Consider the following 16,358-nt stretch of genomic DNA (forward strand, 5'->3'; position numbering starts at 1 on the left):
AAGCACCAACGATGTCATGCCAATTGTCATCTAAGTTGGCATTTTGTAGGGAATAATTTTACTTGAAATATCAAAAACATAATCCTAAGAGGTAGTAAGATTAATTAAGATGGGTACTAAATTAAGATTTACCGGTGAATAAAAATTCCAACATAAAATCTTAACATAATGCTGGTTCGGTGCTGTGGTCCGTTGACGTGGTGGCTACAAGTTGGAGGAGTCCGTGGTGCGGCAATCGGGTTACAGCTAGTCTAGATAGGGGGATGGCAGTAGGTTTTTTTTTTTTTCCTTTTCCTTTGTATTTTAGGTGTTGGGTTTGGCCTAATAGGCGTTATGGGCTTGTCCCAATGGATGTATCATTGGTTGGCTTCTTTGCCAATCTCGATTTTAAGTCTCGGTTAACAATTGTTGTCGCATCAAGTTTTACCCATTCAAAAATTAGCAGCTTCTTCTTCCAATAACAAGTTGATAATTTAGTTGGTTATTTTTCAAGGACAATAGTTTACAACAATCTTTTTCCCAACCTAAACAAAGGAGTCCATTCACCAAAAGTTAGATGCCGGTTCAACACGCTAATTACATCTATTTTCGTATAATAGTCATTATTATTGTATAAACTTTTATCCACTAAAAAATTAGCAGCTTCATCTTTCAATAACAAACTGGCAATAAGTCAATGGATCAATATATAGGCGACAATCAATCATAACAATCTTTTTCTGAAGTTAACAAAGAGCCCCTTTTCAAAAGTTCGATGCCGGGCCAAACATATAGTATATGGGGTTGTTTGGTGCTAATTATTTTGAGAAGTGATTCTGGCATAATCCTACTTCAGAATTTGCACCAAACACTCCAAAAATCCTGAATCAGAAATCAGAAGCCAAAACTCACTAAAAAAAAACAGCACCAAACACCCACTATGTATATCCGTAAAACTTTTTGTAGTTGTATCCAGTATTTCCCCCTTTGAATTTAAAATTAGTTGCTCCATCTTTCACTAACAAGTCAATTGCTTATTAGTCCTCCTATATAATAATCTTTCGTTTCTAATTAGTCAGTTGATTCTGTTAAGAAGAAAAAAAGAAGTCAATTTTTTAGTATAGTTGTTTAATCTGATTCTCTTACATGTTGATTTTAAAACAGAAAAATACTACTGTAATTAGTAAGTCAATCTCTCCTGGGTATTCCCACCACAATGTGTGGTGAATAATTTTTCAACACCCGGTACGAAATAAATGGAGGGAAAATAGTATATTGGTAGAGCGCTTAAACAGGGTGCTAATTACAAAGTTTAATCCTTAATCTAATCCATAAGATTCTCTTCCAACAAACAAAGCATGTAATCTTACATTAACAGGCCCAATCTCTTCTCTCTCTCTCTCTCTCTCTCTCAAACTCCAATTGCGAACACGGAATCAAGGATCAGATTCTCTCTCTCTCTCTCTAACCCCCACCAACCTCTCCCTCTACAAAGGTCCATAGCATGTACTATTCCAAACCCACTTTATGCAATTTGCACATATGCATTCAATCCCATATCAATAGGAGTAAGACAAAACTCAAGTCAAAGGACTTCTATTTCTCTTTCATTAAACCTCCTATTAGGTGTTCCCACCAAACATACGCAACAGTTTCTTCAGCCTCATAGGAAAGACAAATTCCTAAACATTAGTACCCTTGCAAGTGTTTCAGAGCAACAACAAAAACCCTTTCATTGATCTCTCTCTCTCTCTCTACAAATTCCAAAACCTGAATTGGGTTTATGCCTATTGATTGTTTTTCCTTTCATGGGTATTTGGATTTTCTCTGGTTTTTGGCGTTTAGATGGAGGATGATGAAGAAGATGACCAAGGATAACACATGTATCTATGCTGTATATATGAATTTGGTTTCATGGTTAAATCTGGATTAGAGGTTCTTAATCACGATGGTTAGAGAGAAGAGACAGATAGGGCCTGGGATATTGAAATTTGGCGTGGCTTTAGCACTCTCTCTTGGTGGGATTATCTACTCTGTGATCAGAACCAGGCGGATAAATAAACCTTCTCAATCTCCACCACGGCCTCCTCCTCCAGGTTTGGCTTTATTTATTTAATTAATAATTACATCCTATATGTTGTCTCCCTTGTTAATATTGATCTGGGTTTTGGGTATTTAATTTTGTTATTAATCATGTATAGTTCATTTCTTTGATTCAGGTTGTGGAAGTCTACTTGATGCAGGAGGGGAAAACGCTGTGATTAGAAATGATCACCCTGTGTTAGAGGCAGCACCCTTTTGTTCCAATTCTGCTTCAGTTGCATCAGAGAAACATGTGAGATTGTTAAAAATTTAAAACTACCCTTTCTGATCATCTTTATTTTTGTCTTGATTTTCGATAATCGATTGATTCAGATTTTTAATGTTCTTGGCAGAGTCAATAGAATGTTTGAACTGTCCTTTTTCCGGTTTAACTTTGTTTCTTTAATTGTTCTATTTGTATTTTTGATCCACGGAATTTCATCAATTTGATGTTGGGGTGTTACTGACCTGGAAAGTGTAGGGATTAAGGTTTTTGATTCAAGATTACCTTGTGCCTGCTGAAGTTTGCAATTTAAGAAACTGATGTAGGATATATTCCGTTCATGTGACGGTGAAGGAACTTATATACATGGAATTAAAAATTTTGTTCAAAAGTACTCCAGTGGGAAAATGAGTAAAACTGTAAGGCACCTTTTTCAACTTTTCTTAGGTAGCACCGTAGCAACTTTATGAACCATTTGGGATGCATGATCAAAGTGGTGGATGCTGTTTGTTATCTTTAAAATCAGATATGTTTGTGAAGCATTGAATCAATTGAATTGCTTTAACATCAGACAATTAGGGAACACAAGTTTAAATGTTTAATCAAATGATGCTAACTTCTTCTGTTCATTCTATTTTTATTCCTCGATGGTGCCTTGGAGCTTTGGCTTGAATGTTGAATAAGACAGTTAATGAACGAGTAATTAGCCCGAATCATATTTTTTTCCTGCACAAAAAAGCTGAATTTGTTGATTGTTATCTTGTTGAATTTATTGTGCGTGTAGACCTACTAAATCTCTTTTGCTTATCTGTAGGAAGACTGGACAAACCATAAGGCTTCCCCTGATAGTTCCATATCTGGTCTCTCCCCAAGCAGCAGATGTAGTGGAGACAAAGATGGGTTCCTCTTGCCAGAGTTCAACGAACTCGTGAGGGATTTCCATTTGGCTGCCACAAAGGCTGGTTTTTCTCCCAAAAAGGACTCAGAGACACCTCATTCAGATGTAGAAGCACCCATGTCATTCAAACCTTATGAAAGGGAAGACTATGAGCAAGAGATAAAGAATCTGAACAACATGGTGAGAATTCTTAGAGAAAGGGAGAGGACACTTGAGATCCAATTGCTTGAGTATTGCGGGCTCAAAGAGCAAGAAACTGCTGTCATGGAGCTTCATAATCGATTGAAGATTCACAATGTGGAGGCCAAGCTCTTTAGCCTAAAGATTGAGTCATTACAGGCTGATAATAGGAGATTAGAGGCACAAGTGGCTGATTATGCAAAAGTTGTTGGAGAGCTTGAGGCAGCAAGAGCCAAAGTAAAGCTGCTGAGGAAGAAGCTGAAGTCTGAATCTGAACACAATAAGGAACAAATTGTAGCCCTTCAGCAGAGGGTCAAAGTGCTGATGCTCGAGGAACATGAGGCTGTTGCGAACGATGAGGATATTCGATTGAGACTGCACAAACTGAAGGATTTGGAGGAGGAAGCTGAGGGATTGAGAAAGGCTAATCATAGTTTGCAGCTTGAAAATTCTCATTTGGCGCGGAAGCTGGAATACAATCAAATGTTTGCAAGTTCTGTTTTAGAAGACCAAGAGGTACTCAGCACAGTCCTTAATCCTTATCCATGAATTTTTTGTTTCTAGGGTCGGTTTGGTTTCCGTTGCGTATTTCCTTATTCTTATGAAAATAAGCCAGCTAAGCAAAGATGCTTTGCTACCAGTTTGCTTATTTTTTTATTCTGTGTGCTAGTTTTCTTTACAAGCAATTAAGCAACCAACTCCACGAAACAATACAACTTGGTTGCATATTTTAAGCAACAAGCAAACGAACCAAACAGACCTTAAAATGTTAACTGGGCATGGGTAAGGTGCAAAAATTGCGTTAGAATACGTGAGAAATGTACATATACAAACGAGCATTGAGATGTGTGAAATGCATATCGAGTTCCAACTTTTGTGGCATTATTTGCATCTCGACTACTGCCCAAAGTGGAAATTTTTAGCATGACCCTTTCTGGATTTATAGTTTGGACTCCTACATATATCTTGTTGCAGGCAGAAGCATTGAAGGAAGAAAGCCAGCGTTTAAGACAACAAAATGAAGATTTATCAAAGGAAATTGAACAACTCCAAGCAGATCGGTGTGGTGATGTCGAGGAACTAGTGTATCTCCGGTGGATAAACGCTTGCTTACGTTATGAGCTGAGAAACTATGAACCTGGACATGGAAAAGCAATTGCTAGGGACCTTAGCAAAACTTTAAGCCCCAAATCAGAAGAGAAAGCCAAGCAGCTAATAGTCGAGTATGCAAATAAAGAAGGCTTTGCAGAAAAGGGAATCAACATCACAGATTCTGATTTTGACCAGTGGTCGTCCTCTCATTCGTATGTTACTGATTCCGGTGAGCTTGATGATACTTCTTTTGACAACTCATCCAATCACAAGACAGATACTACGACCAAAACAAAATTTTTCAGCAAGTTGAGGAGACTACTACGGGGAAAAGACAGTCACCATCACAGTCGTAGTTCATCAATGGAAATAATTGCGTCTGTGGATGATGTTTCACCTGGGATTGATGGTGGAAATGGTGGACTAGGTAAACATCAAAAGAGTTCATCATTGGGTTCATCTAGATCGTCGGTAGATTTTGACAGATTAAAGATGCTAAAAGTAGATGATGTGAAGTATACGGGAAGTAGCTCAAGAAACAGTGATGTTGGACCCCCTTCGGTTTACAAGACCATTGCTTTGGGAAGGGAAAGTGGTAATGGAGATTCTCCAAAGGAAAGCATAATTCATGAAAACACGGGAACCGGTCAGAAATCTGAACTGGTGAAATATGCAAATGTTTTGAAGGATTCTTCTGTTGAAAGAACAAAGTCCAGCCGGACACGGAGATCGGCATCTCATGCTTCATTTTGACCTTTTTCTTCATTTTAACGTCTAGCGGTCGATATAGAAAATTTGATACCTCTTTTATCTGTCCATATGATAGTAGATCTTGAAACATTTAGTGATTTGGGTTTTCTTGTCATGCACAAGTTACCAATATAGCCTTTTGTAATGACTTAGAATTTGAGAATGTAAATACTTATTTGTAGAATGGTGTAGAAATTGTTGAGATTAGTTTACCTTAACATTAAATTGATCATTCATGGAACTTTGCTGGGAAGGTGGCTGCAGCATGTAGTTGGAAGTGACAGGGCAAACAACAACTAACCTTTCCTAACAATGAACTAGTAAATTCTCAGAGGGCTCTAAGCATTTTGGCCTTGAGTTGGCAGGTGAAGCTGGTAATTTGCTATGAGGCCACTCCGAGTTTTTAACCTTATGTTTTGCTAAAGTCGAGTGTTATGAATCAGTGACTTAGGGTTGAACACATCTATACGGACTTGTTTTTTGATAACTCAAATGTCGGGTCGGCTCACACATACGCCGACTAATCTTGGGGACCAATCCATCGATACAGACTTGTTACAATCATATAGGATGATTTTCACTTAAGTTGGGGTGAGTTTTAATTTTGTTCACTCACATAACAGGTATGAAGTTTAGAAGTTTAGGACCTCTGTTATGCCTTTTCCACCGAAATTTTGAACTCCTTTTGTAGAAAACACAGAACTTCGTCTGCTTTTGATAAACATTTTTCGAGAAAAAACCCAAATTCCTATCATATAATATATAAAAATGAAATTAATTTTCACACTTTCCTTTTGTCACTCCTTTTTTTTTTCTTTATCAATGTAGAATTACAAAATTGCCCTTCATGCATTTTTCCCTTTGGTAATCACGTAATTTCACAAAGCAACAAAATAAAAAAGGAGTGCATTTAGATGAAAGGGGAATGTGAAAATCAATTCTCACATGAAAAAGCCATTTCCACTTTACTAGAGATTTTGATTCACAAATGTAATTTATCTAAATTGATGTCACGATGTCCTATTTTATGTTTGAAAATCTACAAAACTTAAAATGCATACATGAGTAATACTATCAATACGTTGGACATTTGGCAGCGTAATGCAACCTCATTTTTCTTAGGGATGCATTTCTCAACAAAAATGATACGGACACAGATAAAAGTGGACAGATCCGGAAATAGATGCTTCCAGAGTTGTTCGATGTGTGAGGGTCTTACATTTAGTCCGTAGGTACAAGGTGCATCAAACAGTTTCAAACACATCTGTGTCTGAATCCGTGTATTTCTATTTGTAGTATTTCACAGCCACATCATCAATTTTTTTTCTCCACCCAATTGCTAAAAATAAAATCTTCAAATCGTTTCAGATTAAAAAAAAGAGAGTACCAAAGTCTTCCTATGAAAGCTTACGGTGATTTCGTCAATTACCGCATCAATTGTACCACTCGAATCCACTCCTACCGCAGAGAATATATACCCGTACGGGAAAAAGATTCCCACCGTACAACCGGAGACGCGCCAACACAAGACAGTTATAACGAACTCTCTCTCTCTCTCTCTCTCTCTCTCTCTATAACAGCACCCAGAGTCCCAGACCCATATCCCAACTCTACTCTCCCAATTCGTCTCCACCTTCTCTCTCTCTCTCTCTCGCTCTCTAAAACTCTCTCACCATGTCGAAGTTCGAAGACGAAAAGAAGACAATGGCGGCACAAGCGGTGGCTCCGCCTCCGTCTCCTGGCAGGACTCCTCCACTGGCGTCGCTGTACGTGGGTGATCTGGACCCACAAGCAACGGAGATCGACCTCTTCGAAACCTTCCGCCAAATGGGTCCACTCGTCTCCGTTCGCCTCTGCAGAGACAGACTCTCCCACCAATCTCTTCGTTATGCTTACGTCAACTTCTTCTCTCCTTCTGACGGTACATCTCTTACTCTCCGCGCATTTTCGTTAGGGTTTCTTTCTATCTCTCTGTGTCTTGTTTATTGGTTCTTGATGCGAAATGGGTTGCGTTTGTCCTGTTTTCGTTAGCTAATGAACTTCAATCTAGGGGTTCTTGGTAAATGGTAATGTAGAGTTTTAGTTGTATTTCTTCTTTGGGAAAGCGGGTTTCGTTCTTCTTAGCATTGAGTGATTTGATTCCAGTAAAATATGGACCTTGGGTCGGTGTCGACGGTGACTTGTTTCTGAAATTTATTGTTTGTAAGTAACGGTCCTGTTCTTGGAACTCTCTCTCTTTTTAACATATAACGGTGTCTTAGTTGATAGACAAATGGCTCAGGGTTTTATTTTACATGGTGATTTGTTGAGAAATCGCTTAGGGTTCTGTTTTCTTGAGCCTACTGAACTCCAATTGAGGGGTTCCCTATTCGACTTGGGTAGTTTGTTGTTTTTCATCTCCAGAAAATGGGTTTTAGTTATTGATTTTCTGTTGTTTTAATCCAGTAAAATAATGACCTCTATATCTGTAAATGGCCTTCAGGGTTTCTTTCTTTCTCTAGTATCTTGTTTACGGGTTCTTGATGTGGGTGGTGTTTGTTCTGTTTTCGTGATCTGAATGAACTTCAATTTTAGGGGTTCTTTGTGCTGTATAGTTTTAATCGTTTTTTTTCTTTGCAAAAGTGGGTTTTGTTCTTCTTTGCATTCAGTGATTTGATTCTAGTAAATGACCTCGGGTCGGTGTCAACGGTGACTTGTTCTTAAACTTTCTTGTTTGTGAAGTGTCAACGGTGACTTGTTCTTAAACTTTCTTGTTTGTGAATGAAGTATTTAGATATAAGTTCTGTTATTGAAATTCTCTTTTTTGACATCTAACGAATGGTGTCTTAGTTGACAAAGAAAACAGCTGAGGTTTTCTTTTATATGGTGGTTTGTTGAGATTCTTGGTGGGAATGGGTTACGATTGCTCTTGTTTCTTGAGCCTACTGAACTCCAATTGAGGGATTCCCGATTCGACCTGGGTATTTTGTTGTTTTGCATCTTCGGAGAGTGGGTTTTAGATATTGGTTTTCTGTGAAGTAATGACCTCTGTATCTGTGAATGGTGAGATTTTCTTGTTTGAGAATGACCTAGTTTAATGTGCCCCGCCCTTGAAAATCTTTACCTGGTTCTTTTGTTCATGTCTATTGATTTTTGCCTTTACTTTTTGAGTATTGTGTTAGGGTTCTTTTCTTCTTAGGAGTATTTCATTGATTTTCATGTACTTGCTTGGTTCTCGAAAGTTGGAAACTTCATATAGATTGAAAATTGGTTGGGGTTCTTGATGGGCAAGGGTTACGTTTGTTCTGTTTGTTTTCGAAGCATACTGAACTGTAATTCAGGGGTTCCCTATTCTCTGTGTTGACTTGGGGCAATTTTCTGCCTTAATTTTTCTGAAAATGATTGTTTCATGTTCTGTAATGACCTCTCTTACGTGTAAACGGTGAGTTCTAATACTTCTTTCCTTGTTTGCCAATGGCCTATTTTTATTTCTACGCTCTTGGTGAACTTTCCCTATCTTTACATCAACATGGCCGTTTATTGTTTGAGAATTGGGTTAGTTTTATTTTATCTCATCATTTTCCGGGTGTCATGTACTGGAACCTGTAAAAATCACTGTCTGCTCCATTCTTTCCCTGACTTGCCAATGACCCATAAGGATCATGAGGTTATTTTCTTCATTCTATTCCTTGCCAATAATGGTTTGTTTGTTGTAATATTCTCAAATCAGTCTATCTCTTGTCTTTTTCCTCATAAGTTGTTCATATGCATACTGTTCCTGTGTTTCTTTCTTTTTAACTGTTGTTCCTGTGTTTTTCTATCAGCCTCTAAGGCTCTCGCTTGTCTGAACCACACTGAATTGAAGGGGAAACCCATGAGAATAATGTGGCGTCAAAACAACCCTCTTACTAGAAAGACTGGTGTCGGCAATGTCTTCGTCAAGAACCTTGACCCTTGTATTACCAGTGCTTGGTTGCAGGGAATTTTCTGCAAATTTGGAACTATACTTTCTTGCAAGGTAGCTGAGGAACACGGGAAGAGCAAGGGTTTCGGTTTTGTTCAGTTCGATTCAGAGGATTCTTCCGTGACTGCTGTCAATGCTCTCCATGGCACAATGCTTGAAGGAAAGAATTTGTAAGTATTTTGTATATGCTTTAACCATAATCAAAGGCATATAGTACACAATTCCAGGCCAATACATCATGAGTTGTTTTGCTTATGCTTGGTAGAATGCATTGTTACTTCCTAATTGCTCTGTGTTTTATTTGTGATTCTCTGCACTCCTCTTTTCCTTCAATTGTTTTCTCAGAAGTTGATCTCTTTGTTAGTTTTGATGAACGTTTGGATTCCAGTTGTTTGCTCCAACTTCTAGATGAATGATTGGATAAAAGAGTTTAAAGTAGTTCTCTTTTCGGACTATATTTTTTCTTCCTCTAGTACAGCCTTTCTGTCGATAGAATGATCTCTTATGATGGTTTGTATGCTCGACATGTTTGTTGGTTTGTTTTAAGATAAGATAGGCTATCAAGATATGTTCTGGATTGTGATTTATGGCAGCAATTGCTGTTGATTTTGTTTCTGGGAATGGGATTATTCACTTTGAAATGTTGTTTCATCCTCTCCCAGATATGTGTCCAAATTTGTAAAGAAAAGTGAGAGAAAGGATGCTTACGAGGAACCAAAATTTGCAAATCTCTATGTCAAAAATCTGGGCGAGTTTGTGACAGAAGACATCCTTGTAGAAAAGTTTTCTGAATATGGGAAGGTCCGCAATGTTTTGATCATGAAAGATGATGAGGGGAAATCAAAGGGTTTCGGATTTGTCAACTTTGAGTCATATGAGGAGGCTAAGAAGGCTGTTGAGGCCTTGAATGGTTCACTCCTAGGTACATATGCAACTTCTTCACTTGCACTAGCTTTTCTCAGTAGATCACAAAGATAGATTTTGAAGTGCATGTATTTTTTGTGGATCAGGATCAGAGAAGTTGTTTGTTGGAAGGGCTCAGAAGAAGGCCGAAAGGGAAGAGCTTCTGAAACGTGAACACAAGTTAACCAATTCCAATATTGAAATGCCCAAGGTTTCAAATCTGTATGTGAAGTATCTTGGTGCATCTGTTGATGAAGGACAACTAGAAGAACATTTTGGTGCTTTCGGAAAGGTGACTTCTGCAAAAGTGATGCGCCACGAAAGTGGGATTAGTAAAGGATTTGGCTTTGTGAACTTCTCCACTCCTGCAGAAGCAAAGAGGGCTTTGGATGCACTTCATGGTCACTAAATCTCTTCTGATCTCTATATTTTAAGCAGTTTCTAAGCTTAGTTCTTGAAGTTGATTCATTTTTTTTCCGTTTTTCCAAACAGGAACTGACTTTAAAGGAAGGGATCTGTATGTGTCTGTAGCTCAGAGTAAAGAAGAACGCCAAAGAGAAATGCAGAGTAATACACACCATCCACCTCGGGCTTTCTATCCTTCTGATTCCAAAAGCTATACCCCTATTCTTGATCAAGCCTATTGCGGTTTCCCTCCTTTTCCTACTACAAATCAGGCAATGATGTACAGACAGTGTGTTAGAAGTGAGGGTGCAATGTACCCGTTTATGGCACAAGGTTACCACAGAAATGATTCTGCATACGTAAGGAAATCAGATGATTTTCATTTGTAGTTGCCTCATTCCTACCATGGTTTCATCTGCTTTGATTTTCTTTTGCATAACTTTGAGGAAATGGAATTGCAGATTCCTTCAAGACAATCGCAGCAACAGACCTACCTGGACTTTGCTTACCAACATGTATGCCTCTTCTATGGAATTTTTTACCTTAACCTTTTGCAAATCGTTTTGACCGACTCTAAATATCTTAGAAAATGATATCTCATAATGCACAGATTCATAAAGTGATGACTTTTGCACTGAACACAAATAATTTTTGTTTGATTTACCACATTATTAATCTTATTGCTGCAAGATTTCGGTTTGATTTTCACCCGTATTGATCCTCAGAACTCAACTCAACATTTTTCACAGTTTCTTCCTAAATGTATTGAATTCCATTACTTATAATGGAAATGTTAGTTCCTTTCAGTCACCCTGTGCTTTTTTTCTTAATCTTACTTCACAGCCAATGGGATATCCGGACTCTATTTCACCCACCAGAAATCTAGACTACAGGAGTTTCAGGTCTCTGCAGATATCAAGGGACAAGAGAAGCAGAGCTGAACAAGTTTATTCTAAAGGCTACGTGGGTACAAGAAGTTTTAACCCAGCCCCATATCTTGGAAACTGCAACCAAAATGCCGGGAAAAAACTTCACCCTCTGGGGGAAAATCTGCAGGTGCGTGAATAAAAATGACAGTATGTTATCTTTGCCTATTGTGTTTGATTGCTTACGTAGTGATAATATTCTTCTCTTGTTCTCCATATAGCGTGGGCATGAGGCAAAGAAAACAGGAGTGGTGTTGGAAATGAAGAAATCTGATGCCCACGAGGTACTAAACTCATCACAGTCCCCAGCAGCGCATCTTGGGAAAACAATACAAGTGCCGGGGGATGTAAACTCGTGGACCATTCGCGATGATCGTGTTGCTCAGCTGCACAAGTCCGCCCGCTGCTTGAGCTACTGATCCACAGGATTTCCTCAAACACATCTAACAAGTCAAGCACTTCCGTATCCAGTTTTATCAGCACTTTGATTCTTCCATTGCTGTATTTCAAACTGTTGGTACAGCTTAGAATTTCTTCTAAGACGATGTGTTCTTTTTCCTTTGGCTTGTATGTACTTCAGCAACTTGGTACTGGTTTCATACATGTTCAAGAAGAGATTTTGGACTTTTCATACACCTTTGTCACGGTTCACATATATGTTGAACGCAACTCTGCATTTTTCTTCTATGTCGGTTTTGTATGCATAAACCGCTTATAATCTAAAAAGCTTCATATAATACCACACAGCTTGTAAGATAATCCCGAAAATACAAATAAAATCCTGGATCCAAGGATGTCTTATCCGTTTTCAGGATATAGTGGATGCCCTTACTACACTACAAGCACTGCAATAAATCAAGTTTGTATGAAAACCATGGTGATCACATGACATTATAGGAGTAGAACCTAGCAGAGGCACAGACAATGCAACTTCATCCGATGAGACCGATTCCATCAATGATCAAAGCATCGGCAAGAACCTGGTTAGCAGCCTCAGACGGATGGACACTGTCCCAAAACACATATTGTGTAGCATTACTACAAGTGCCCGGGGAATGTGGATTGCACAACAGCGATGTCGTCTCCACCGTCCCGGTCCCACAGCAACCTCTGCTTGCTTCAGCAAAACCTGAACCATCATCATCATCAGGGTAGAAGCTTCAATAACGGAATGATGGATTTTTTTTCTTCTCATTTTAACATAGTTTTTCTGTTGGGTTTCTAGTAATCACTAATGGGTGGATTAAAGAGTTTACACAGGCCTTTTCAAAAAAAAAAAAAAAAAAAGAGTTTACGCAGGGACCAAAACATTGAGTTGTTTCTCCAATGACATTTTCTTACATTCATAAATTCTTTTGACATTTCCATTTTGATCAGTCAATGTTCTCAACATGTTATGCAAAATATTTTAGAAAAGTTTCCTTTTTGCTAGCCAACCGATTCAACAAATCCTTGTGTATCCATAATTCAAAATGTCGTTTACCGTTGCTTGAAGGAGACTTAACAAGGTCATAGAGGGGTTTGAAGATGTCAAAGACGGCGATTTTAAGCTCAGGGAATTGTTTTTGGAGATTTGATACAGCTGAATTGATCTTCTTGTTGAACCCTTGGGCATCGGTGTTGATCCGAGAGACGCACCCTCTTTCATGGAATCCGAATAGAGTTCTGGCAGCTGGAAGACAACCCAGTGGTGGGAGTGAAGTCACCCCAATCCTTCTGGCTCCCAAACCATACAAGTTCTGTTTGTCAAGCACCACAAACCACCAGCTTTAATTAGATGAGCCAGTCAGTGAACCGACTCGTGTTAACTATGAATCAGGTAGCAAATAAGCTACGAAACTGGTTTTTTTTTTTTTTTGTATTTTTTTTCTGAGCAAAAAAGGTGTTGGACCGTGGGGACTTCATCCCCACAGCGGGTCCTGTAAGGAGACCAATCATCACTCATAGATTTCTACTGCCCTACCTCGGGCTAGTGGGTCACAAGGCCCTAACAGAGTTGCAAGAAACTAGGGGAATTGTTGACATGCCTCGAACCTGCAACCTCTCGAAGCCAGACCCGTGAGCTTCAGTTTCTGCTCATTAAACCCATAACAACTGCCCCTTCCGTGCCCCTTCTCTGTTCCCTAGATCATATTGGTTCATGGAGTTGTGCATGTCAACAAGCTGTGACTCCATGAACCAATGAAGTTCAAGGCACAGAGGAAGCATGGGAGGGACACAAGATTTGGGGTTTAAGGGTTTGTCTTATGACTAAGTGGTATGAAATCAATATTCAAAAGAGTCAATTTTGATGGAAAACCAGTTTTGAAGGCTGTTTTTGGCTCAAAAGTAGTAGTCAAAACAGTGACATATACCCTGGCACAACTTCTGTTTTTTCATAATGTAAAAACACCCTTTCAAAAGCTATCGCAAACAACCCGTAAACTACTACTTCAGCAAAATCGCAAATAAATCGGTTAGGGTACCTTAACGAAGTTTGAGAATATGCCGACGAGGATAGAGGAATACTGATCAGGAGTGTAGACACCATTCAGGTAAGGGTTGATGTAGTAGTTTTGAACGAAGTCGCTGCTACCAAAACTCATTATGTATAATCCATCTTTTAAAATGGATGCTGCCTTTTGATTCCCTGCTACCTTTGCTAGCTTAGCTTGGTACTCTTTGTAGTACTGCAACTGTTGCGACAAGGAAATTGCATGCTGCCACATAGTACAATGAGAGAAGGCATTGAGTATGGCTGATAAATGAAATCAGGTACTGAAATTTGATTCGTATTTGCTTGTTAAAAGCTCATTTGAGATACGTTTGTTACATCAACAAAGCAAACTTTAACACCTTCTCGAGCCGCTTTTCAAGCCAAGCCTCAACAAGTAAGTATTACTCAAGTTTACTAGTCCAAAAAAACAAAAGTACTACTCAAGTCCTGCTCATGATGTTTAAAAGTTCAAACTACTCGAAACCCATCAAGATTGCGCCTGAGGCGCGTTGCATCCATAGGTAATGCGCCCGGGGCGCATCCACTTGCGCCTGAGGCGCATTGAATCTTTTGAGATGATGTTCCCAGGGCGCATCCACTTGCGCCCGAGGCGCATCCAATTGTGCCTGAGGCGCATTGAATCAGGTTGATACTCGTCGAGTTTAGCTCACTTATTAATAAACAAGCCAAAGTAGAGTGTATTTTCAAAGCACGTTTAGTTTTCAAATCAAACTTGAATGATGTACTACTCGGCTAGTATGCTCATTTATCAGTGCTACCACGGACTTCTGCTTGTTTCCCGAGAGAGAAGAGAAGAAAATTCTTACACTCAAGGCGGCAGTTCTGTCATCATAGCCAGATGCAGCTGAAGCAAAGTTGGCTCCAATAAGAAGGTTCTTCCCAGAGGCCTCTGGGCTAAGATATGCTGGCGGGTATGTGGTAAATCCCAGTGTATCAGCTGCATAGAGTTTTGAAATGAAACTTACCATCAGCTAAGAAAAGAAGATAGATCGAACAAAGGGCCTGGACTTTGAGTTCTTTTGGAAGGACCCGATTTCTCTGCAGTCCAATCGCAGAGAAGACTACACCGTTACATTCCAACCGTTCATTTTTGCATTCAACGGTCCAAAGATGAGAAGCCAGATTCTTTCTAGAAACAAAATCTTTTTAGATTCTTTCCAGGGAAGAGTCTTCAAAATCTGGACCGTTTGACAGCCAACATGACACGAACGGCTCTCTGCAGTCTAACACAAGACTGATGAGAAGCCAGATTCTTTTTAGAAACAAAAAAGAAAAAAAAAGAAATTGGAAACAAAGCCTGGCCTGGACTTAAGTTGCCAGTCTCTTAACTTACCAAATCTTGCAGACTTGCACTTCTCTGTTACTTTTTTAGACTCTAACGAAAAGTTGGAAAACACACTTTGTCTTTGTATATTTTCCCTTAATGTTCGATAACTAGGTTTCAAATTAGATAAGTGTTTCTTGAAAGTGGGTTATTTTCAGAAAATCTTTAGGAAAAAAACTTCTAGACAGATATCGAGATCACCACTATGCATTTTTATTTTTTTCTGAGAAACAAAAACAATTCCATTGGGTTGGTAAATCTCTCCACAAAGCCCATACATAATGAAAGCACAGACTAAACAAATTCATGAACTTTTAGTACTACTACTTACCAGTGATATCAGTGGCTAATTTCCCATTGCAGAACCTTCCAGTAGGTTTCTTGTTGATGAAATCTCTTCCATAAGGTGGATAATTAGCCCTAAAAATGGTGGGGATATAGTCATTGTTCCCAATATCCACTGCAGAGTCACCAAATGTAATGATTGCTGGAACAAGAGTGGTTGAACTCTGAGCATCTCCACCAATGGAAAATGCCATTGCAAGGATCACAACCAATGCCCCACTGAAACAGACACCCATTTTCATTTTCAACCCAAAAATGGTGTTTTAGGCTCTGAAAGATCTAAGCTCTGCGAAGCAAAGCTTATACTGAGAGAAAATGCCAATGAACCCAATAGAAAGTTGAGAGGCTAATAATGGTGAGTGTCTGAGAAGTGGTTATATAGCATTAAAAGCACGTCCCAAAATATCCACAACATGCAAGTATAGTTTTCCGTCGCCTTTGCAAGAGAGTATTATCCAATCGCACCAAACCACTATCTACAGGAATTCCATTGCACTTACGTCAGAACTCAGGACCCTCCATTAAATGAAAAACACAATTATTATTTTTTTTTTGGGGGAACATATTTAATTAACATTTAAAAAAGAGCCGGGAAAGTGGTTGGGAAGATAATTGTGTTCCCCCCAAAAGCACGTCCCAAAATATCCACAACATGCAAGTATAGTTTTCCGTCGCCTTTGCAAGAGAGTATTATCCAGTCGCACCAAACTACTATCTACAGGAATTCCATTGCACTTACGTCAGGACTCAAGACCCTCCATTAAATGGAAAACACAATTATTATTATTATTATTTGGGAAACATATTTAAT

At 38.9% G+C, this 16,358-nt stretch overlaps 3 protein-coding genes across 3 annotated transcripts; 2 read left to right on the forward strand and 1 right to left on the reverse strand.

Moving 5' to 3' along the window:
- The first annotated feature begins 1,317 nt into the window (after positions 1-1,317).
- Positions 1,318-5,411, forward strand: LOC131299239 (protein CHUP1, chloroplastic). Its single transcript, XM_058324874.1, has 4 exons — positions 1,318-2,075; positions 2,199-2,314; positions 3,099-3,878; positions 4,338-5,411. Exons 1-4 carry the CDS (start codon positions 1,928-1,930, stop codon positions 5,205-5,207), a joined length of 1,914 nt encoding a protein of 637 aa, XP_058180857.1. The 5' UTR covers positions 1,318-1,927; the 3' UTR covers positions 5,208-5,411.
- Positions 5,412-6,769: 1,358 nt separating this feature from the next.
- On the forward strand, positions 6,770-12,488 carry LOC131299241 (polyadenylate-binding protein 6-like). Its single transcript, XM_058324877.1, has 8 exons — positions 6,770-7,125; positions 9,008-9,317; positions 9,810-10,069; positions 10,158-10,451; positions 10,543-10,814; positions 10,917-10,970; positions 11,299-11,511; positions 11,603-12,488. Exons 1-8 carry the CDS (start codon positions 6,879-6,881, stop codon positions 11,798-11,800), a joined length of 1,848 nt encoding a protein of 615 aa, XP_058180860.1. The 5' UTR covers positions 6,770-6,878; the 3' UTR covers positions 11,801-12,488.
- LOC131299252 (GDSL esterase/lipase APG-like) lies at positions 12,097-16,045 on the reverse strand. Its single transcript, XM_058324892.1, has 5 exons — positions 15,534-16,045; positions 14,685-14,815; positions 13,847-14,080; positions 12,865-13,120; positions 12,097-12,510 (listed from the first exon to the last, which is right to left on the reverse strand). Exons 1-5 carry the CDS (start codon positions 15,787-15,789, stop codon positions 12,314-12,316), a joined length of 1,074 nt encoding a protein of 357 aa, XP_058180875.1. The 5' UTR covers positions 15,790-16,045; the 3' UTR covers positions 12,097-12,313.
- Positions 16,046-16,358: the final 313 nt, after the last annotated feature.

The sequence above is a fragment of the Rhododendron vialii genome, chromosome 8a, assembly GCF_030253575.1.
Source record: "Rhododendron vialii isolate Sample 1 chromosome 8a, ASM3025357v1".
NCBI classification, from domain to species: domain Eukaryota; kingdom Viridiplantae; phylum Streptophyta; class Magnoliopsida; order Ericales; family Ericaceae; genus Rhododendron; species Rhododendron vialii.